The 23680-nt window shown below is 46.8% G+C and overlaps 1 protein-coding gene across 1 annotated transcript; it reads left to right on the top strand.

Moving 5' to 3' along the window:
* The first annotated feature begins 3836 nt into the window (after nucleotides 1–3836).
* Nucleotides 3837–7814, top strand: LOC124687839 (serine/threonine-protein kinase STY13-like). The gene is made up of 6 exons (XM_047221577.1): nucleotides 3837–3972; nucleotides 4068–4200; nucleotides 4293–4488; nucleotides 6615–6739; nucleotides 6821–6979; nucleotides 7147–7814. Exons 1-6 carry the CDS (start codon nucleotides 3842–3844, stop codon nucleotides 7453–7455), a joined length of 1053 nt encoding a protein of 350 aa, XP_047077533.1. The 5' UTR covers nucleotides 3837–3841; the 3' UTR covers nucleotides 7456–7814.
* The last annotated feature ends 15866 nt before the right edge of the window (nucleotides 7815–23680 follow it).

The following is a 23680-nucleotide window of genomic DNA, read 5'->3' as shown; positions in this document are numbered from 1 at the left end:
TTATCATCCGATTGGCAGTGCCAGAGTAGACACTTCTGCCTGTGTACATAAGGAAGCACAAAAGAATAATTAACATAATAAATAAAGTAACGCGACCCCACGGGTGACGCCCTAGCTCCAAGATCCACGTATAGCTACTTAATCATTTTCTTGTACCAGCAAATTCCGCAACGGTCCGACAGGCTTTTCATCTCTGTGGCTCTGCTCCCACATAGTCTCGCACTCCTCAGCGGTTTTTTGGATCTCCTCCCGCTGTGACAAACATAGCATACACAATTTAAGCGAGCACATGGCAATCTAGATGATGTACTAGTTAGTGAGAGAATCCATTACCACGAAGTTCAGCTCGGAAGCAATAGAAGTCGATCTCCCCTGCGAGCAAAAGTGTCGTGCTGGCTTTGCCCAACCTCGTCGAAGCTGGATGGGGTCGTCCAAGATCTCTTCACGATACGCGCGCTTCACTAACTCGATACGCATGTTCCGATGGAACCACTCGAGGTAGTTGTTGAAAGCGGTGAAGTCGTGAGGCACAATCTGCTCGGGGCCAGCATTCCGTGCCGCTTCCAAGCGATGTTGGAACGGCTGCGATGTGGCCGCTATGATGGGCTGGCCAATTTGTGATCTTCCTCTGCGCGCTGCCTATCAAGCCTGCAAGAATCAACAAGTGTATGTATTCTTCTGCGAGAGATTACTTAATTAATTCGATCTGCACAGTGGTTAACCAGCCCTGCTGATGGAGGACTGCGTCAGATGATCTGACAGGTGCCCCAACCGAGAGAGAGCGTGTGTCCTGGGCCGTAAAAAAGAAATGGTAGACTTCACCGAATACGTATTTGTTTGACACTTAGTTTACACAGTGACAGAGAAGCTCCCACGCTGCTTCCTGCGACCTTCTCACTCAACTCAAAGTGCCCACCAGCTACATCTATCCATCCATCGCAATCGCCCATGGCCTCACGCTCACTCCCAAATCAAGAACCGAACCAAAACGGGTTTAGCGTGCGCCGTGTTTAGGAGGTCGCTCATCGCCACACGCTGACGACGCAATCATGATCATCATGATTAGTAAAGTTTCATTCTAGCTGACGGCGCAACGTGTCGAGCTTCCTTGGCCATCTGGCCCCACCTGTCCTACACTGCTCTGATGATTCGGTCTACGTGTCACTCCAATTAGCTTCTGATTATAAACCTTCCTTGGCTCCACGCCCCTGCCCTCAAGATGATGCCAAGGGATAATAATTGAGTATCCCGGCCGCAATGATCAACCGTTTGTTAGACAACAAGCTAGCTACGCACTGCTAATTCGTCTGACTCGATCCATGCCGCGTTTTGGACTTTCCTGGGGCACACCTTTCGTTTTCCTCCACCCTTCCGCTAACTTTCACCTAACCAACATTTCCGACCTCATCTTCCTTGTGCATATTCTTTTCATTAAAATTTATACTCAAAAGTCTCCTACATGTGTACTAATTAAGGGTTACTAGGTTAGTCTCATGGTACATTTTAATAGCACTAGGTGTGTTGAGAAAAGCGGTGGCTTAAGCATGGTGATCACTAGCGTTTAGTCCACGCCTAGGTTCGACCCTATCCGCGCATAGAGACTTTGCCCACTTTGAGATTCTAAGTCTTCAGCATTTGAATATGGCACCTGAGACGTCTAGTAAAACCGGTATAGGGTTCCACCCCCCTCGTCGGCGACATCGCTGGTTCGCTCCGCCTCCGGTGGCCTTCGGGCCATGGAGGTGTGGCAGACCACGACCACTCGACGGCGAGACGACAGCTACATCCGAAACTCGGAATAAGGTCCTCTCCACCCCATCCTCGCAACGAACAAGTAACACGTCCCACCCCCGTACCGACGAAGGGTTAGGTGGGGGAGTCATCATCTCAATTGATTTGTAGACTCGTGACCAAGGTGGAGGTCAAAGCGATATTCTGGAATCAACATATTGTTGAAGAGTGTCCGCTTTGATCTCTTTGGTGGCAAAGCCGTTGGCTAGACTGGTACACAATTTCAATGCCTTGTGTGTGAGAGAGTTGTGGGGTTTCCGTAAGGTGTTACTCCGGTCGTTTTGGTGGTACAGCATAAACTTCGCACATCCTCGGGTGTGGCTGAAGCCGAAGCGGCGACTTCAAAAACCGTCATGTTGTAGGGTGTGGGCCAGTCGGCTCGGCTATGTGTGACCTCGGTTTCCGTGGGCGTGCATCGTAGATGTATCGGTTCAAATTATGTTTTTTTCTTATAAACTAATCAATTGGTATTCTATTTATCTATTTACCAATAGTAATGTATGTATCATACCTAAGACTCAGTGGACACCACTTTTGTGTACATGTTGTATGACTTGTTATGTCAAATCTGGCCACTAGGACAGGGAAGAAAAGAGAGGGAGGCTAGAGAAGCAGAGAGAGAGAGACGAATAGTCACTGAAATCTCTCGATCTCACCCATCATCGTTTTACCCTCCCTCCCTCTCCTCCCCTCTCACGGGCTGCCTGCGCGCTGCCTCGCTCCGACCGACCGCCACGCCCTCACATCCCCATCTCCATCTCTCTCCGCGCTTCTCTGCCTCTGCCACCGCTTCGCCCGCGCGCGGCCGGCCTCCCAGCTAGCTCCTCCGCTTGATGCGGCGCCTGGCGCCGAGCTGCTGCTGCTGCTTGCGCTCCAGAGGCGCCGGAGCCGAGCTCTCCCGACGCTTGCCGGCCTAGCCTCGTCGCGCTCCTACAGGAGGGAGATCCGGGGTTGCTTGGTAAGCTCTTCTCTCGACATGTCCTGATTCCTAACCAATCTGCCTGATCCCGCCCGATTCCGGTTCTTGCAAGCTCGCTCGCCGTAGATTAGTGCTCGCCGCAAGCTCGCTCCTTTCGCCGCTTCTTGGTAGCAGTTCTTACTGTAGAATAGACTCCGCGGGTGGGCAGACCGGCTGCGACGCCCTTTGCGGCTCCATCTCCCTCCCTCCCTCGGCCGCCGCTTTTGGCAGAGAAGAGCTTTCGCGGCAAAGCGTGGACTAAAATGGGGTCAAGCATGGTGATTAACTGTAGGCGCGGCTGGCGAGTATACGCGTGTTTCTACCTGTTTTTGGCAGGATCGTTGCGTGCTGGCCTGCTCAGCTCAAGCCGCGCCGAGCAGGCCGCGAGTAGCTACAAGATGGTGATCTCGTCATGATGCAATGCGGCGCCTATTTCTTTTCTTGAGAGTTGGTAGAGATGTGTCTTGGTTTTTTAAGTTGCTGTGATTTTGTGCCGGACTGCATTCAAGCAACTCACTGAGTCAGTACCGGGATAACCATTAATTAGAATATGGAATATCCATTAATTAGACTATTATTACTGCATGCAGATACATATATTTTTTTCTCTTTTTGCTGTGAACTTGAAGGAAATCTTGGTTAGCATGTGAACCTTGTGTATAAATTGTCGAATGCAGTGGTGGATCCTTCTAGATTATACCCATTTTCAGTGAGGTGTTCAATGCACATTCGTACTATTCGTACAAACCTCCGAAAACTTCCGTCAAGTGGCATTGTCAAATACACGAGATCCTTCTAGTTTCTACCTAGGTCCAATGACAGTGTAGTGCGGTGCGCTTGCTTATGATATACTTCTCTACCAACTTGCAAATAGTTTCTTTTTTCTCAAGCCAAAATATTCTTAGAAGCAAATTTTCAATACTTCATTACGGAGTAGAATTTCTTGGATTGTATGTTCTGTGAGGTTCGTACAACATTCTAATGATATATTTTGCTCGCAATTCCGCCACCTTCTAAAGAATTGTATTTTATTTAAGTGTTTAGTGGGGTCGTGTGGCCCCACGGGCCCAAGGTGGATCCACTGTGGCTGGAATGGAGTCGGGGAGTGGGTTCTATGCGGGCGAAGGTCTTCAAATTGATCCCAACTGGCTCATCGACCCGAAGCTTCTTTTTGTTGGGCCACGCATCGGCGAGGGTGGACACGCGAAGGTCTATGAGGGGAAGTAAGGCTCGTCTTTTTTCACTATGATCTACAATTTTCTGATCTTTATGGATCATTTGCTTACCATTTATCTCTTGGTTGTGCTGGGGTTGGTAGGTACAAGAACCAAAACGTTGCCATCAAGATTGTGCACAAGGGAGACACCCCTGAGGAGGTGGTCAAGAGGCAGGGTAGGTTCTTGAGAGAGGTGACCATGCTGTCAAGGGTGCAGCACAAGAACCTTGTCAAGGTTTGTTTCTTTCTGACTATTGTCATTCTTTCATTGTACTGCAAGTGTTGGGTGCTTTTGGATATTCAAAACTATATCCTCTTGTTGCTCAGTTTATTGGGGCTTGCCTAGAGCCTGTCATGGTGGTGGTGACTGAGCTATTAGTGGGGGGCTCTTTGCGCAAGTATTTGGTCAGCTTGCGGCCTAGGAACTTGGACCCTCGTGTAGCAGTTGGATTTGCTTTGGACATTGCCCGAGCCATGGAATGTTTGCATGCACACGGGATCATTCATCGTGATCTTAAGCCTGGTAAGACTTTCCATTTTGCTGTTGTTTGGGTATTTTTTTGGGGGTGCGTTGAACGTATCACTGTAATATTCATGATATTGCACACCAAATCTCGAAATGTGTATTTGCATCATTGCATGGGTACATCTGATGTGTGGTATTGTTATTTTGTATGACATTATTTGTAGCTTTTTTTTTTGCGCCAGTTCAATTTTTAATTGAATTATGCCACCAGAACGAAGTTAAGGAGATATTAGGAAGTTGATTAGAAAATCGGCCAGTGGTGCATGGCTTTCTTGTTCCTGTTTGCCCATGCTGTATTATGTTGCCAGTGCTGCTATTACAAGCTAGTCTAATAACGGGACCTTGCGCCTGGAAATTTTAAATAAACATCACCAGCTGTGTGTGCAAAGAACACAGGTGCGGGCAAGCTTGTAAGGTACATACTGCATGATATACCTACGGAGGCCTATAGTTTCTGTCACCAAGTCAAGCAGAATTGTCCATGGATTTGGATACGTTGAAACATTTATAGGTTCCTCAATTATTACATGTATAGTGGAACAAGTAGCACGGTGCAGAATGACTACTGAAGTAGATGTGTAGGCATATGTTATATGTGTCATCAAGTCTCATTCTTTGAATAGTGAGAGTTCAATGTATCACTGTTCAAAGAGCACATGTTATAAACGTGTTGGCTTATATTATAATTTATTCTATAACACTCGACATGTTCTGGTTTCACCTCTTAAAAATATGAACTTTGTACGCATGCATTGGCTCAAATACCTTTATTAGTAAGAAACTGAGATATCACATAGTAAATAGCATGTCATTCGCATATATAAGCAGGAAACTGCGGCTCCCAGCCTGTGTAACCTGGATGTGGGTGCTGGGATCTGACTCGATTCAAGTGTTCAATTCAGCAAAACTGAAGTACACAGAAATACCACTCCGACATGGACATGGGTGTTGGTATCCAACTCAGTTCAGGTGTCTGATTGGCGAAAAAGAGAAGTTAAGATACGGAGACAGACCTTGACTGACTGAGACGGTCAAACTGAGGGCCCATCCTGCAACCTGATCCATACCCATCTCTTATGGCCCCACAAATGTATATTATTTAGACCATCAGGTTGCATAATTTGAAAGATGGATGTCCTCGTTGAGGCTATGCCTGTGCAGTGCAAACACTTAGTTTGGTTATTCAACTAACAATTAGTCACATACAATCGTTGCATGTACCTTTTATTGTTTCTGTCAGCAATTGCATCCTGCTTATTTTTCGTGACTAACAGTCACTATTTCCTACTTTAGTATCTCAAGATTTTCTGCTCTTTTTATTTGGGAAGTCATCGTTGGGGGATATGCGCATCTCATCGTTAGATAGATTTGAGGTTTAGTATGACAAAACATGATCTGAGCATGATACATGCATTATATTCTACATCTGTTGGATCTTGGATTGAAGTTTTGGCTTCCCTAGATCTTGTATGTGTGTGCATCTCCAAACTTGGTTAGATCCATGGGCAGATGGGCCTATGGATAGTTTGCTCTAAATTTTGGATACCTTGTTTTTGGTCCAGACCAAGTTGAACATGATGTAGAATGGGTGCAGTCTTGGATCAAAGAACTGTTCCTAATTTGGAGAAAATGTTCCATTTTGTAAATGTTTTGTGTTTGGATGTTTGTACTTGAAGAAGCTGGAGGATATTCTCTTGAGAAAGGTAAAGGAGATGCATAAGGTAGAGGAAGGAATGCCAAACAAAATGGTATTGGAATAGGAACAGACGGATACTGTGGTTCAGATTGAACTCCCAAAGCGTCTTATATTTAGGAACAGACTGATATGGTTGATCAGTAGATGGTGACTTGTGCCATATTGTTTTGCACTTCTTAGGGTGTCTCAAAGTCGCAGTTAGCTACAGCTGACAAACCATTCCATTCAGACCAGATATGGCCAACAATGCCTATGAGATATGTTACTTGAGCAAGAGTAACATGGGGTTTTATTTTAGTCCATATAAAACTTCCTTGGTCTGTTAATCTTTTCTCACATCAATCTCCAATGATCTGCATGAAGAGACGTTTATGCAAAGAAGAAAATTGATCCCGAGTACTTAGTTTTTGCCCTTTCCTTTGTACAGAGAACCTGCTGCTTACTGCTGACCAGAGAACAATTAAACTTGTTGACCTTGGTTTAGCAAGAGAAGAGACATTAACAGAGATGATGACAGCGGAAACAGGAACCTACCGTTGGATGGCTCCAGAGGTTTCTTCTACTGCGGTTATTTATTTTTCAGTTTTTAAAGCCTTTCGTATTTGTGCTAACTAACCTGAAACATCTTAACAGTTGTACAGCACAGTCACATTAAGGCATGGTGAAAAGAAGCATTACAACCATAAAGTAGATGTTTACAGCTTTGCAATTGTGTTATGGGAACTACTTCACAATAAACTGCCCTTTGAGGGCATGTCTAATCTGCAAGCTGCATATGCTGCCGCTTTCAAGGTAACATTGATTTTTTGGAGTTTAACCATAAACGTTTGTAGTTTGTGACTTGCTAAAACTCTATTTATGTTACAGGGAGTTCTGATTGTTCAGAATATGTTTTATCATCTGTACTATTCCGTAGTGTCATATATTTGTAACTTGACTATGAAACCTCGTTTTTTCAGAACATCAGACCAAGTGCAGATAATTTGCCGGAGGAGCTGTCAGAAATCCTGACATCCTGCTGGAAAGAAGACCCAAGCGACCGACCAAACTTCACCCAGATAGTGCAAATGCTTCTTCATTACCTCTCCACCCTTTCACCGCCAGAACATATGGCCCCGGCTCGCACATTCAGCTCGGAGAACGCAATCTTACCTCCCGAATCCCCTGGGACAAGCTCACTAATGGCTTCTCGAGGGGATATCACGCCTAAAGGCAATATCGAAGACAAACCAAGGGGCTTCTTTTTCTGCTTTAGCCAATGCTATTAGCCACACAGATGGTGCAACGTAACTCCCAAGATGATGCAAAACATCAAAGGAGCATCACCACCAAACGCTGTGACTTGGACCGTAATTGAGTCTCAGCACACCCCATAGTTCATACCCCAAAGCAAGGCAGAAATCCCCGGAAAACTGTTCTTTCTGCAAATCAGGCCACCCGTGCTTCTCTGACATGTTTCAACATATTAGCAGGGTAAATCTGAGTAACCTTTTGACTACTGCTAGTAACGGTGAAAATAGTTCTGTCGTATATTTTCCTCTGAACAGTGGACCATCAAATTGTTCCATAGTATCTAAATCGCTCCACCATCTTATATCGTATAGTAATAATTGGCATTAATCAGTTACTCTCTTGAAAAGGATACTGCAGGCTTTGTTCTTTCCATGTGTAGCTCTGTTTTCTTTCTTTTTTCTCTTTTGAAATGGGGACTAAACTTCCTGGCCTCTGTTTTTATTTTCTATGCGCACCACTCATGCTGCTATGCTGAGTCTGTATTGGAGCTATAATCTAGGCTGGGAGTGGGAGTGCTACACAGTAGTAGTCGATGTCCTGAGAAAGACTCTGAGGCTTACTGGTTAGTACATGTGAAGCTGTACTAAACAGTCAGAGTTCCAGACTCACCACCACCTTTATCAAATACAACAGTGATTCCTCCCACTGGTGGTTTAAAAAAAAAGTAGTCGATGCCCCTGATTACAAATTGATCACCTTGATCTGGTGGATACTTTTAGTCAGGAATTGTTTGTGCTTGGGGCCGCCGCCCTGGAAACCTATGCCCTGGATAGCAGATCACATTAGGGCATATTCAGCGGGCCGATCCAAATCGGTGGCCTAAACGGTCCATTTTTATCCATTTGGGTTGACCCGTGGACTGGATGCATCGTGCGGTGTCTGGCCCGCAGGTGACCCATTTGGTTCGGAGCTGGTGCATTTTGATGATGTGATACGTGTACGTGTTTGAATGAAAGCAACTTAAAACACGACAGAAACTGAAACATTCATTCAAAATTCTTGCGCAAGCTTAAGAATGTTCCACTTAATAAAAATTTATAGGACTTGCATTTTTTGGTAAAGAAAAACTTGAGTCAACCATAAGCTATGGCCCTCTATTTTATATGTCAAACGAAGGCTATAGCCCGACATTCAATTGTTGATGCCAAATCAGCGGAAGATGAGAATATCTCCCTCTCCTGACCCTCTCCCCCTTAACCCTAGCCACCTTTCTACCCATCTCCCATCCCGCTACCGTCGGATCCTAGCTGGGCAAAACCCGTGTAGGGGGATGATGGCGACGACGGGGCATCCCTTTGAGCCGTGGTTTGTAGCGATGGAACTTGAGCGCCGCCTCGGGACGAGGTGTGGCCATGGCGACGCAGAGATGTGGCCTCCTCCACCTTTGGTTGTCTTCATCCTCGGTGCAAAGGGATATGGCTAGTAGTGGTGCATCCTGGCGGCGACATCCTGGCGGCGGATCTCTTGGCTCGTGGGCTGCCATGGTCCACGGTGAGGAGGAGATGAAGAATCTGAAGAGGGTGTTGATGGAACTATCGACGACGGCGCCCGTGGGTGTTGTTGACATGGGTTTATCATATTGTGTCCTCAAGATTGGCCATCCATGGTACGGATACAAGAAGGAGTATGCGACGGCCATGAAGCCCAGGAACATCTGAAGCCCATGAACTAGATAAAATAGGCAAGTAATAGCCCGTAAATGGAAACCGACATTGTAAATTGTAACCGACCTGAGTCGGTCTCCGGGACCTGGCCTACTATATAAAGGCTAGGAGGAGAAGCCGGGGAGGGCACCCAATATTCGCTCCATAGCAGAATTGTTGTAACCCTAATTGTTTCGGCGACTTTGCCCATCATCAATATACGTCAGATACCTTGTCTGTCTGACCAATCGACGAAACCAAAAACTCCCCTAAAAACCCTAGTCCATGACAATGGACATTGTCGAGATTAACTCTCTTCCATGGCGCCGTCTGTGGGAAATTGGAGTACTGGAGTCATGGATTCGGTGGTTTCTTTCCACCAAGCAACAATTCGGCGATCGTCGGTGACCGGATTCGTTTAGGCTCCGTCGGTTTTCTTCCACACCCAGCCGCCCTTCTCCCTGAGTTCGCAAACTTCAACCGAGGGATCGTTCTAGCGATCAGAAACTTCAAATTCCGTGTCAGGACACAAGGAGTCATCCGCCTCTTGGATCCGATTTGCTCGGGTCCGCCGGTGACGAACTTCATCACATCTGTAGCACCGGCGTCTTCCGTCGGCTCTTCGAGCGAGGTAAACTCACCGACCATCATCGAGATCAACATTGACTCTACAACAAGCCTGGGGATCACCCCGATCTTTTCGACATTGTCTCCTCTGGTTCCGAAAGTGATGCATCATCAGATCTAGCACTCTTCGACTCAAAATCGGTGGATGCCACCGACAATGATGAATTCAGCAACAACACCAACTCAAGGAACATGAAAGTCAACTCATACTCTGCCCTTACAATATTAACACTCGTCGAGTGCATTATCAGGTGTGTGCGGTAATAAGAGGATGAGAAAATAAAGTAGAAGAAGAGGAGTCTGACGAAGTCGATTCCCGGGGCAACCCTAGGGTGGACCCTCAGAATATTGGCATGGACGGCCCGTGGGAGCGCCACCAACCTGAAGAGGAAGAACATGCGGGCAACAAAAACACCAATGCCCGTGGCGGTGGCGACCGAATCACGGGTTGGATCCGGCAAGCCGCTTGGGACAAGGCGAAAGACGCCCTGGGCGGCAGGGTCATCATGCCGGACGATGCAAGTCAAGAAGAACTCATGGCATACCATTACTTGCTTCATCAGAAAAAAGTGAGAGTTGATAAGGTTAAATAAACAGCTTGAAGACCGCAAGAAAGGAGCTGACGCATCGAGTCTCTGGTGAGCACAGCTCAGCTCCATAGGAGCCGCATGCGTAGGAGTAGGGCAACTGCGAAGGGGAGCACACTCTCGCCTGAGCACTTTTCCCGAAAGAGAGAGAACAAATTTGACTCGAGACCTTGATCTATCATTCATGTCGGTAGACTCGAGGGGAACATGCAGCCAAAGACACCTGAAGCAGCACTTGTAGCAGTTCAAACCTATCTAATGGCCACTCAATCAGCAGACAATGATCATATCTCAAGCGATGGAATATCATAAAAAATCAGCCAAAAACATCTCCGATGAGCGAGCAATCGATGCTTTCAACAATGAATTGCGCCACAAGGACTTTGTAAAGGAGTTGGGTAGAGCCAAGCCTAAGTCAATCTATGACATGATGGACATCGCCAATAAATGGGCTGACAGCGAGGATACAATAGAAAACAAACGAGCTCGATCACCCGAAGAAAATCGCTATAGGCGAAGTAATGATCAAAAGCGAAGGGGAACCTGCAACTATGATGACTACGAAGGACCTAGCCAAGTGGCAGCTAGATTCGCTAATGAGAACAACAAAAGGGACACATATCGTACCAGCGGATATTGCCCTAGCAGCCGAGATGAACCTAGATCCAGCAAGCCAATGTACATGCCAATACCGCGAATCCAACAAAATTATGATCAAACACCCGAGCAGATACTCAACGGACCCTGCAATATGCACTTTTACGTTGACTCTGAAGGTAAGAGTAGATCTAATCACCTCATGAAGGAATGCCGAACCAAGGATCGACTGGCATACTCGGGCAGTTAGCAATACACGCTCCACCACCTCCTCCTTTACCTGCTCGAGAAGCCAATGCAATCCAATCACAGCCCGTGGCAAACAGAGATATACATGAAGAGTAATTGCCTCCCAAAGGAGTTGTCAACATGATTCAGAAAGCTCGGCCGTCCAACAAGATCAAAAAGCTCATCACCCGACAAATGAATTCGGTCATGACATCACTTCCACCGACACCCGGATACCTCAACTGCTCCGATCAGATGATCACCTTCAGTAGAAAAGATCACCCCATCAAATTTCCTCGGCCGGGTCACTCTCCCCTGGTCATCAACACTCAAATTGGTGGGTACGACATGCATGAGCAAAGTCTTCATGGATGCTGGCAGTGCCATCAACCTCATCTATGCTAAAACGCTTTGGCAATGAACATATAACTAACCAACCTCGCACCCTCGGACATCTGCTTCCATGGCGTAGTTCCTGGAAATCCAGAGAATCCTTTGGGAACCATCACACTCGATGTACTCTTCGGTTCATAGGAGAACTTCAGACGAGAAATGATCGACTTTGAGGTCGTGGACTAGCCATCACAGTATCATGCAATACTAGGGCGACCTGCATACTCGAGGATTATGGCGGTATCACACCACACTACCTCATGATGAAGCTACTAGGACCCAACAAAGTTATTATTGTCAAGGGAAGTTTCGCCCAATCCGACGCATGCGACCGTCCTTCGGCATGCAAGCAGAGTACGCGCTACTCAAATATTTCACTGTCCACAACATGACGCCCGAGATGAGGACTTCTTTACCAGATCAAGTTCTCGACTCCCCCAAGTATACAAAAGAAGTACAAGTCCACCCCTGCGATCCGAAGAAAACTACATTCGTGGCGGCCAACCTAGAGGCATAGGAAAGCGCGCTCGTTGAGTTCCTCTGTGAACGCTAGGAGATCTTTGCCTGGTTTCCAGCTGATATGCCAGGTGTTTCCAGGGAACTCGCCGAGCATGCACTCAATATATATTCGGGTGCAAACCTGGTTAGACAGTCACTTCGTTGGTTCGCACAACAAAAGCGCAAAACAATATCAAAAGAGCTTCATCGACTCGAGGAAGCCAACTTCATCAAAGAACTTCAACAATCAACATGGGTAGCCAACCCAGTACTGGTGCCAAAGAAAAACACAGATATCCTTCGCATGTGCGTCGCCTTCACCGCGCTCAACAAACATTGCCCAAAAGATCACTTCCCGCTCCCGCGAATCGACCAAACTATCGATTCGAGGGCTGGCTGTGAATGTCTTTCTTTCTTAGATGCTTACTCTGGTTACAACCAGATCAGATTAGAGGTTGAGGACCAAGATAAACCAGCTTTTATCACACCGTCTTTGGTGTAGTGCTATCGCCATTTGGTCTAAAAAAAAGGCGGTGCCACATACCAGAGGATGATGCAAAGCTGCCTTGGGGAGGATATCAGTAGAAACATACAATCCTACGTCGACAATGTGGTCATCACGTCAAAACTTGAAGCAACACTCATCAATGACATGCGGGAAACATTTGACAATCTTGACAGGTATCACATCACACTCAACCCGATGAAGTGTTCCTTTGGTGTCCCTGCAGGGTAACTCCTCGGATACTTAATCTCAGCAAAGGGAGGCCAACCTCGGGAAAATTCAAGCAATCTTAAAAAGGAAGAAACCAACAAACGTTAAAGATATACAATAGCTTGCCGGGCGCGCTGCAACGCTGATTCGATTCATCACCCGACTAGGGAGTGTTGCCGTTCTACGCATTGATGAAGAAATTAGAAAAAAAAATCGAGTGGAATGAACAGGTAGATAAAGCTTTTGAGGACCTCAAGAGTGTTCTGTCTACACCACCTCTCTTGGTAGCACCCAAGGGAAAGGACCCGCTACTTCTATACATCTCTGCTACTAATCAGGTGGTCAGTACCATTCTTGTTGTCGAGAGTTCTGAGGAAGGTAAAACTCATGGAGTCCTGCATCCTGTGTATTACCTTAGCGAGGCCAAGACCCATGAGAGTGGAACGGTGGATAGCTACTCGTGGGTCGTTGGCCACTGGTTGAGTGGTGATCAGTTAGGTTTGAGCTGCTACTAGGGTTGCTTGAGTCCTTTTGGGTACTATATTTCCCCTTGAGTCCACCGACATGAAGGATAATCGAATTCTCTCACTAGATTATCTCTTCCATTTGCACGAATATGACTCAGTCGAGAAACATCCCTCCTCTCGTGTCCTCCTGCATCGACGTTTGTAGCTCCCATGGAACTTAACTGCGTGCGGCACATACTCGATTTGTCGGCTATTCTCCTTCGCTCGTCGAGTTGTTGCTGCATCTTTGCTAACTCTAGTTTCTAACGATGGAGTAGGTACTGGTACGCCATGAGTTCTTCTCGTGTTGCTTCCGCTGTCATGGGGACCTCCCCAATTGTGGCTTGCCTCGCCTTGTCCTAGGTTGCTTGCGGGATCCAAACATACATTCAGCTTTCCCCACGTGCATCGCCGGTCCCATTGTGGTTGTCATCACCTTCTAGTGAGATTGTCGGGGTTTACGAAGGGGTTTCCGCAGGAGTCGAATTCATCTGAATCTTCCCAAGACGCACCCGCGATGATCGCGTACACCTGATGACATGCTATGTGAAAGTTATAAGTAGAAACATCAGGGTGCAAGTCAACTTCTCTAATCTCGAAGTCGATGTTGCCGCATAGTTCATGGTTGATGATGCCCGTGGAGTCCACATCTTGGAGCGTTGGATCCGGTAGCGGTTCGCTTTCATCGTCAGAGGAGACACTATCAAGTAGATTGGTGAGATCCCGCAACTTGTAGTGGATTTGTGGCTTCTCATGACATTTGGTGGCGAGTTTACCTCGCTTGATAAGGCGATAGAATATGTTGACATTGTAGTTGGTGCTAAGCTTGCCGCAGACGAACCCGAATGGATCGGATCTACCCCTCGACCCGACGCGGAAGTTGAAGCATCCGAGATCGTCAGATCCATCTCATGGTCGAGGTTGTCAAAGACTCGAAGAAGGGCGGGTGGGCGTGGAAGAAAATCGATGGACCTGAAACAGATTTGGCCACCGATGATCGTCGAGTTGCTTCTTGGTGAAGACGAAAAAGCCGCCGAATCCATGACTCCTGCGCCCAGATTTCCCACAGACGGCGCCAATCGACGAGGGTTGACCTCGGCAATGTCCATGGATATGGACTTAGGGTTTCGGGGAAAGAGGTGCGCTGGTGGTTTCGTCGGCTGATAAAAAAAAACAAGGTGGTCTGACGATCTATAGATCATCAGGCTAAGTAAGCGTAATGCAAGAGCGGATCTAGGGTTACAACAATTGTTTCAGTATCCTCTTCCCGCTAGCTCCTCTTAGCCTTTATCTAGGAGGCTAGGTCTCAGAGTCCAGTTTGGGTCGATTTACAAGTAACCATACAAGGCTATGTTTATGTCGGCTCCTAGATGGACCCTTCATTATGCGATATTCTTAGTTCATGGGCTACAGATGCTTCCAGCTTCTGGCTCCATGGGCTTCTTCCCGAATATGCACCAGGGATACTGAAGTCACATGTCCAATAAGTATGCCCATGTAATATAGGACTTGCTTTTTTTGTGAAGAAAAACTTATGTTAGCCGTAAGCTACACCTACGGTCCTCCATTTTATATGTCAATTTCTTGTTTCTCGTACTTTTATGTGTGGTTATACACTGATATCTACAGCTCCAAGTTATTTTTTTATCAGACAGATGGCTATAGCCTGACATTAAATTATTGATGCCAAATCATCGGAATATACAAGGTCAAGCCTTCAAGGCCTCTCCCCGCCTTCAATCTTTGTCACCAGAGAACCCTAAATCTTGAGCTCCCACCGCGATTAGCACAACATCCCACAAGAAGACTCCGTCTCCGTAAAACGCCACTGCCACCAGAAGACATGCAAATCATGGACTCTAACACAACCTTTAGAAAGGAAACGGCACCAATGTTCCCTTGCCACCCAATCCAAAAAAAAACTTCTAGGGTTTTCACCTGGTGCATAAGAGAGGAATATGAGGAGACAACAACAATGTACTCCATCCGTTCCACAAAGGTTGTCTGAGATTGTCAAATTTTGGGTGAATAGCGACCAAGGGAGGATTTTTTTATTTGGCCAAGGGCAAGTGTCCCTGGCTTCAGATCCGAGTGAAGCGGACTACCAAGATAGCTATCGAGCCACGTCCATAGTTTGCCACTTGTCATCATCACACTATCCTAACGGTTATGAACACGAGTACCCACCTCATCAAGCCCCGCGACTTCAACCGATCAACCCACACACACATCCCATCTAAGGGCATGCATGCAAAATGCTTAGGAAGGTGATGGCTGTGAAAATAGCCACCATTCTCCGTGTTTAAATAACATTTTAAGTCAAAGAAAGGACTGATAATCTCTCTAGCTTGCTACTAATGACTATTTATTACAAAGATGTGAAATTGCTTGTTTTAAATTGTGTTATGCAGGAAATCACACTTTTAAGGCGAAATCGGGAGCATTTATGGAAGAACATCACGTTGCCTACCCAGCCACACAAACTGGAGTCGAAGAGGAGTCTCTAGGAGGTTTAACAACCACTGGTATGGGCAAAGCCCTCCCGTACCGGCCGCCCGTACCAGGTGGTGTTGCCTCCGCGAGGTCAAACACAACAACATTTGTGAAGGCCCCTATATATTTCGAGGCTCCAGCCGCCACGCAGAGGGCCCCCATTCTCAGATTGCATTACAACACCCCCAAAGGAGATCCACCACTTCACCACCACCACTGTTCATCCTCTCCATCCCCCATCCTCTCCATAGCCATCATATTGTACTTGAGATCTCCTTGTGATTTGGTGACCATTGTAAGAATATTTGATTTCAATCTAAGTATTTTGCACAATCTTTTCTATCCTTGATCTTATTAATATGAGTGAGTAGTCCTCACGGGCTGTGGGTTGAGGTGAATCCTCGCAGCAATTATGTGCATCTAATAATGGGAATATTGTATGGTGATTGAATAGAAGGTATGTATGTTGTTTCTTTGTCTCTTGTCTTGATCCATGGACCTGTAGGTACCCAAGATCCTAGGGATTGACAAAGATGAGAGGTGGGATGAGTAGTGAATTGGCGATCTCACGCGAAACCCAGTGATAGCAAGGGGAGTACGGTTTTCGTTCAATGGTCTACTTGGGAGTAATGATAACATCATCATACTTAATGCTTTGATTTGTATTTTACTTAATAATTTTTATAACCCGGTGCTTCGTGGTTTAACGGTTGGATTAAAAGAGTATTGATATGCCTGTGGCTCGCAGGGGCTTCAGTATTTATAGATGTGTTGCCCACAACCCTATCTATATGAGATCATTTCGCACATGAATGTGCTTATTATTATCCTTATCCCATATGTGTGCGCAACTGCATGCGAATGTTCAACTCTGACCTATTTTCATCATTGCATCAACCAACAATTCGAAGTAAACTGCAAAGGTCTGGTAAACATAAAATAAAACGAGTAAAAAAGTCTTGTATAAGTTCCTTAGATTTCCATTCATCAATTGTTTCCCACTGTTCGATAAACCTAGATCTACTAGGAAAAAAACTACTATACTTGCTTAAAAAATGAACAGGCTTTTTAAAGCATTCATGTTTATTTATACTAGTCCGGTGCTTAAGAAAAAAACTTGGTTCCTTTTGTTAAGAACTCATCTAAACACCTTCCATCATACATGGCCTAACTGATGGGAGACACTCACCGTAGACACATGATACAAATCTCGACCGTTCGTGGCTACCTAACCCAAACGATGTTAACCTGGTCTCGGAGCTCGGAAGTGTCCATTCGTGCGCCAGCGCTCCAACACCCGCGGGGAGTAGCCCAACTCAAATTCGGGAAAAGCAAAGGCATGGCCCTGACCCTAGCTCAAAGCAGGCGTAACCTGCCCGACCACCACGCTCCAGGGGAATCGCCGCCACGAGGCCATGCGACACACGACGAGACCTCCATACTGACCATGCCGTGGACAAGAACTTTCGCTGCTCCCTCCACCGTGCGGGTTTTGCCTGGTGATGTCTACGCACACTCCTTTTCCTGTAGACAGTGTTGGGCCTCCAAGAGCAGAGGTTTGTAGAACAGCAGCAAGTTTTCCCTTAAGTGGATCACCCAAGGTTTATCGAACTCAGGGAGGAAGAGGTCAAAGATATCCCTCTCAAGAAACCCCGCAATCACGATACAAGAAGTCTCTTGTGTCCCCAACACACCTAATACACTTGTCGGATGTATAGGTGCACTAGTTCGACGAAGAGATAGTGAAATACAAGTGGTATGAATGAATATGAGCAGTAGTAACGGTGCCGAGAAAATAGCTTGCCGACGTGCAGTTGATGGTAGTAATATTGCAGGAAGTAAAGATGCGATAAAACGAAGAAATAAGCGATGATTGCGGTATTTGGAAACAAGGCCTAGGGATCATACTTTCACTAGTGGACACTCTCAACATTGATCACATAATAAAACCACTCTACACTCTCTTGTTGGATGACAAACACCATTAATTGTGTAGGGCTACAAGAGCACCTCAATGCCGGAGTTAACAAGCTCCACAACATTCGATGTTCATATTTAAATAACCTTAGAGTGCATGATAGACCAACGCAATTATACCGAGTACTAACATAGCATGCACACCGTCACCGACAGACTATGAAAGGAGGAATAGATCGCATCAATACTATCACAGTAATAGTTAACTTCATAATCTACAAGAGATCACAAGCATAAACTACGCCAAGTACTACATGATGCACACACTATCACCATTACACCATGGAGGAGGAATAGAGTACTTTAATAACATCACTAGAGTAGGTGATACGTCTCCGACGTATCGATAATTTCTTATGTTCCATGCCACATTATTGATGATATCTACATGTTTTATACACATTATATGTCGTATTTATGCATTTTCCGGCACTAACCTATTAACGAGATGCCGAAGAGCCGATTCTGTCGTTTTTTGCTGTTTTTGGTTTCGAAATCCTACAAAGGAAATATTCTCGGAATTGGACGAAATCAACGCCCAGGGGCCTATTTTGCCACGAAGCTTCCAGAAGACCGAAGAGAAGACGAAGTGGGGCCACGGGGCGCCGCCACACTAGGGCGGCGCGGCCCAGGAGGGGCCCGCGCGGCCCTGCTGTGTGGGGCCCCGTGACCCCTCCGACTCCGCCCTTCCGCCTACTTAAGGTCTTCGTCGCGAAACCCCCGATACCGAGAGCCACGATACGGAAAACCTTCCAGAGACGCCGCCGCCGCCAATCCCATCTCGGGCGATTCTGGAGATCACCTCCGGCACCCCGCCGGAGAGGGGAATCATCTCCCGGAGGACTCTTCACCGCCATGGTCGCCTCCGGAGTGATGAGTGAGTAGTTCACCCCTGGACTATGGGTCCATAGCAGTAGCTAGATGGTTGTCTTCTCCTCATGTGCTTCATTGTCGGATCTTGTGAGCTGCCTAACATGATCAAGATGATCTATCTGTAATTCTATATGTTGTGTTTGTCGGGATCCGATGGATAGAGAATACTATGTTATGTTGATTATCAATCTATTACCTATGTGTTGTTTATGATCTTGCATGCTCTCCGTTATTAGTAGAGGCTCGGCCAAGTTTTTACTCTTAACTCCAAGAGGGAGTATTTATGCTCGATAGTGGGTTCATGCCTCCATTAAATGCGGGACGGTGACGGAAAGTTCTAAGGTTGTGGATGTGCTATTGCCACTAGGGATAAAACATTGATGCTATGTCCGAGGATGTAGTTATTGATTACATTACGCACCATACTTAATGCAATTGTCTCGTTGTTTTGCAACTTAATACTGGAAGGGGTTCGGATGATAACCTCGAAGGTGGACTTTTTAGGCATAGATGCATGTCTGGATAGCGGTCTATGTACTTTGTCGTAATGCCCAATTAAATCTCACAATATTCATCATATCATGTATGTGCATTGTTATGCCCTCTCTATTTGTCAATTGCCCGACTGTAATTTGTTCACCCAACATGCTATTTATCTTATGGGAGAGACACCTCTAGTGAACTGTGGACCCCGGTCCATTCTTTACATCTGAAATACAATCTACTGCAATACTTGTTCTACTATTTTCTGCAAACAATCATCATCCACACTATACATCTAATCCTTTGTTACAGCAAGCCGGTGAGATTGACAACCTCACTGTTTCGTTGGGGCAAAGTACTTTGGTTGTGTTGTGCAGGTTCCACGTTGGCGCCGGAATCCCTGGTGTTGCGCCGCACTACATCCCGCACCATTTGTGGAACATGAGAAGCTCCCCCAATATCTTTAGGAAACAAGCATGGTATGGAGATGTGCATATCAAGATATATAAGCATAGCACACATAATCATCCTAACATAGAGTAGCACACATAATAGTCGTCCATACATATCCATACACGAATTATTGGAAGTAGCAAATGGTTCTTGAAAACTCAAAGCAAATAAGCACAAGCCATATAAAATCCAAATAAAGCAACTCCCATGGCTTGTGGCAATCAAAGAACCCCGTGGTCCTAGACTCTACTCTCTTCTCCCCCTTTGGCATCGGAACACCAAAAAGGCGAAGAAAAGAGGAGAGATGCTATCGCGATCATCGGTAGATCTCATCCCCGGTGGACCATGAGTACTCGCCATCGCCGCGTGCGGCCGCATGACTCTCATCCTCATCACCATCATCATCATCGGCGGGGGTAGAGGCACGAGCGGGCCTAGGAGGGATGGCACCATGAGCATATACGGAGTAGTCGAAGTTACGGAGCATCTCATCGGTAAGGGGAGGCATCTCCCACGGGGTGCTACCACGGGCTCCATCTCGAGGTCCAGGAGGAGGAACGGGGTGATTCCGTGAGGCCATGAACTCATTCTGGCGCCTCCGTGTCTCCTGGGTCATGGTAAAGGTCTGATGTGCAACATCATTGGTGTTCTTGCACATTTGCCACATGCTTGAGAAGAAGCGAGCAGCACCATGCTTGGAGCGCCGAGAGTAGCTGGAGCTAGCATCATGATCATGGCGCTCCTTGGAACGGCGCTCAGTGGAGGGCGTCATGGAGGGAACGTCCGGACGAGTGGCCTCCTGAATAGGTATCCTGAAGGGGTCCATGATGACTTTCTCACCAAAAACATTGAGAGGAGCGGGGACAATGTAGTTGATGAGCCTCTGAACATACTGAGCATAGTTGGGAGTCATGCGCTCCATAACCGCACGCTTCAGCTCACAGTGGATAAGATCACACCCATCAATCTTCCTTCTCTGTCGGGATGGCAATAGTACATCGAGGTTGAGGTGATAGTTCCTGACTTCACTTGTGTCGCCAGACTTGCTGATGAGGCATTCACGGAACATCTTGGCAAGAACAAGGTAGGAGTAATACATCCCAGAGATAGTGGGAGGTCCAGGTGTAGGGTTCGCAGGATAGCAGAAGGAGATGTCACCCTTAGTAAGCATGGACCGTGAATGAATCTTGTATCCGGGATTACGATCACCACCACAACCCATGGCCACACGGGACCGAGAGTAGGTGCATGAGTACTTGTCCGTGCCGGTCATCCGGGTGATGGTGCGGTCCTCATCATCATGGAAGAAAACGGTGCGGTGGACCGACGGACTAGGAGAGGACATAAGGTAGGATCCTCTTGGGATCATCGAGGCTTCGAGCACACAAAGTCATACAGGCCCAGACCCTTCAAGGTTTCAACCACAAAGCGGTACTTTGTGGCTTCATGCAAGGCAAGCTCTTCAGGGTTGATGGCCTTGGGCAAGACAATATCACCATGCTTCATGAACTCATGAGAATCATAGTAACCATCCCATAGGGCTGCTTGTGTCTTGGTCCAGAAAAACTGATCCCCACGAAGGTAAGTCCGTTGCTCAAAGCGATACGGATTCACCGTCCTCATCTCCTGCCACTCAATACGGTTTGCAAGCCCAAGCATTGATAGTTGGCACTATTTCCTCATCCTGTTGGGCGGCATGCTTGTCCTTTCTCTTGCCACCAATAGACTTGTTTCTACCCCCAACTGAGCTGCCACCGTCAGTACCCTGCTGAGCTTGAGGAGGAACGCGGCTACTAGAACGGCGAGGAGGATCAGCAGTCCTCCCTCTCTTGGAAGCATTGCCACGTGCCTCACCACTCCAACTACCTGTGAATGAGAAAAATAGAGCGAGGGATAGCGAGTGGGGTAAGCGTACATGTCATCAATAAGAGGGAAGCCAAAAATCATAGCATATATCCAAGTGTATCGATGAGATTGTGCGAAAAACTGGGCAACCCGGCGCACAGTCCGGTCCAACCGGGCAGCCGACCGGACGAGCCGGTTGGCGACCGGTTGACTGGGCCATACGCCGGGCCGGCCGGTTGAGCGGCCGGTCGACCGGGCAGGTGACCGGGTCTGTCGACTTGTGATGTTTTGCCCAGATTTTCTACCACAAATTCATGCAAAAACTCATAAACTTGAATATAGACTATAGCAATAGAGTGGAGTAGGTGCATTGTGTTGTGAGACACTCTAAAGGCATGAGGACTTACAAACCCTAACCCTAACCCTAAAATTTCCCAAAATTTGTCAAAAATTTGCAATGTGTGAGGGGGACTAGAGGATAGGAAGAAAGATTGAGCACATTACCCGAAGACATGGTCCTCCTTGATCAAGAGAGCAAGAAGAACACGAGATAGGGCTTGAAACCCAAGAACTCCAAGATTTCCCAAAATAGCTTGAGAGGGACCAAATCCTTTGGTGGAGATGTTCCAAGGGGCCCGATCTATGGTTTGGTGAAGTTTGGGGGGGGGGGTTCTTGTGGTGGGAAGGCCCTAGAGCTTGGTGGAGGTGATGGGGGCGGCGGCAATGGAGGTGTGGCTGTTTGGGAAGAATGGGGAAGAAGACCCCAAGGGGTATCCTCTTCCCAACATAACAAGCCGCGTGGCCGGTCGGGAATCCGGTCCAACCGGACCTGGCGCCGGCCGACCCGGCGCAGAGGCCGGTCCAACCGGGCCAGAGACCGGCCACCCAGATTTATCTCATTTTCGCCTCGTTTTGCCCCTATGCTTTGTGTAAATGTGTGTGAATGCTCAGATGATGACATGTACATATAGATAGATAGATGATGATGAGATGAGCATAGACATGGGGTTGGAAACACAAGATTCTCTAGGCATACCCATTGGAGAGAAAAACCAAACAAGATGTAAATAGCAACAATGGGTATGAGTCGAAATATATATCAAGAATCATAAGCCATTTTGAAATGATTTTTGCAATAAGATCATTTGGCCTTATATAGTCAAATCAAGTTGTAACGAAGGCTCAATGAGGGGCGGGGGATTACTCCCCCTATGTGAAAGCGCAAATGTCATGAGACCTCGAAGAGACATGCTTGGGTCCATATAATGACATTGGGTCTATTTATGTTGCACACATAGGTATGCATCTTACCAAGACATGGTAGGATGGCTATCCCCATATGTGCTATGCCTCTAAGCTAGATAGCAAGATAAATGCAAGAATATAGTGCAAGAAGTTAATCAATCCAAGTTTTTAGGATCAAGAATACCAAGTTCTCCTCTCAAGTTAACAAAGCGGGCTTCATCCAAAGGCTTAGTGAAAATATCCGCCAATTGATAGGTTGTTCCCACATGAGTGAGATCAATATCCTTATTGGCAACATGATCACGTAGGAAGTGATGGCGAATGTCAATATGTTTGGTGCGACAATGTTGAACCGGGTTATTGGCGATCTTAATTGCACTTTCATTGTCACAAAGAAGAGGCACCGTACCAAGAGACACACCATAGTCTTTCAAGGTTTGCTTCATCCATAACAATTGAGTGCAACAAGATGCCGCGGATATGTATTCGGCTTCGGCGGTGGATAAGGCGGTGGAGTTTTGTTTCTTGGATGACCAACTCACCAATGACCGGCCAATAAATTGGCAAGCCCCGGAGGTAGACTTCCGGTCAACCTTATCACCGGCCCAATCGGAATCCGAATAGCCAATGAGTTCAAAGGTTGACCCCTTTGGATACCATAGCCCGAGAGTAGGAGTGAGAACAAGGTATCTTAGAATCCGTTTGACCGCCATTAAATGGCTCTCCTTGGGAGCGGATTGAAAACGAGCACACATCCCTACACTTAGCATGATATCCGGTCTAGAGGCACAAAGGTAGAGCAAGGATCCTATCATGGAGCGGTATACCTTTATGTCCACATCCTTCTCACCGTCACATGAACCAAGTTGCCCCTTTACGGGCATAGGTGTCTTCATTGGGCTTGCATTGGTCATGTTGAATTTCTTGAGCATGTCCTTCACATACTTTTCTTGAGAGATGAAGGTGCCTTTTGCAAGTTGCCTCACTTGGAAGCCTAGGAAGAACTTCAACTCTCCCATCATGGACATCTCAAATTT

This window comes from Lolium rigidum, chromosome 2 (assembly GCF_022539505.1).
Source record: "Lolium rigidum isolate FL_2022 chromosome 2, APGP_CSIRO_Lrig_0.1, whole genome shotgun sequence".
Lineage (NCBI taxonomy): Eukaryota > Viridiplantae > Streptophyta > Magnoliopsida > Poales > Poaceae > Lolium > Lolium rigidum.
Note: the sequence above shows the minus strand (reverse complement) of the source record. Positions and strands in the feature narration are given on the sequence as shown.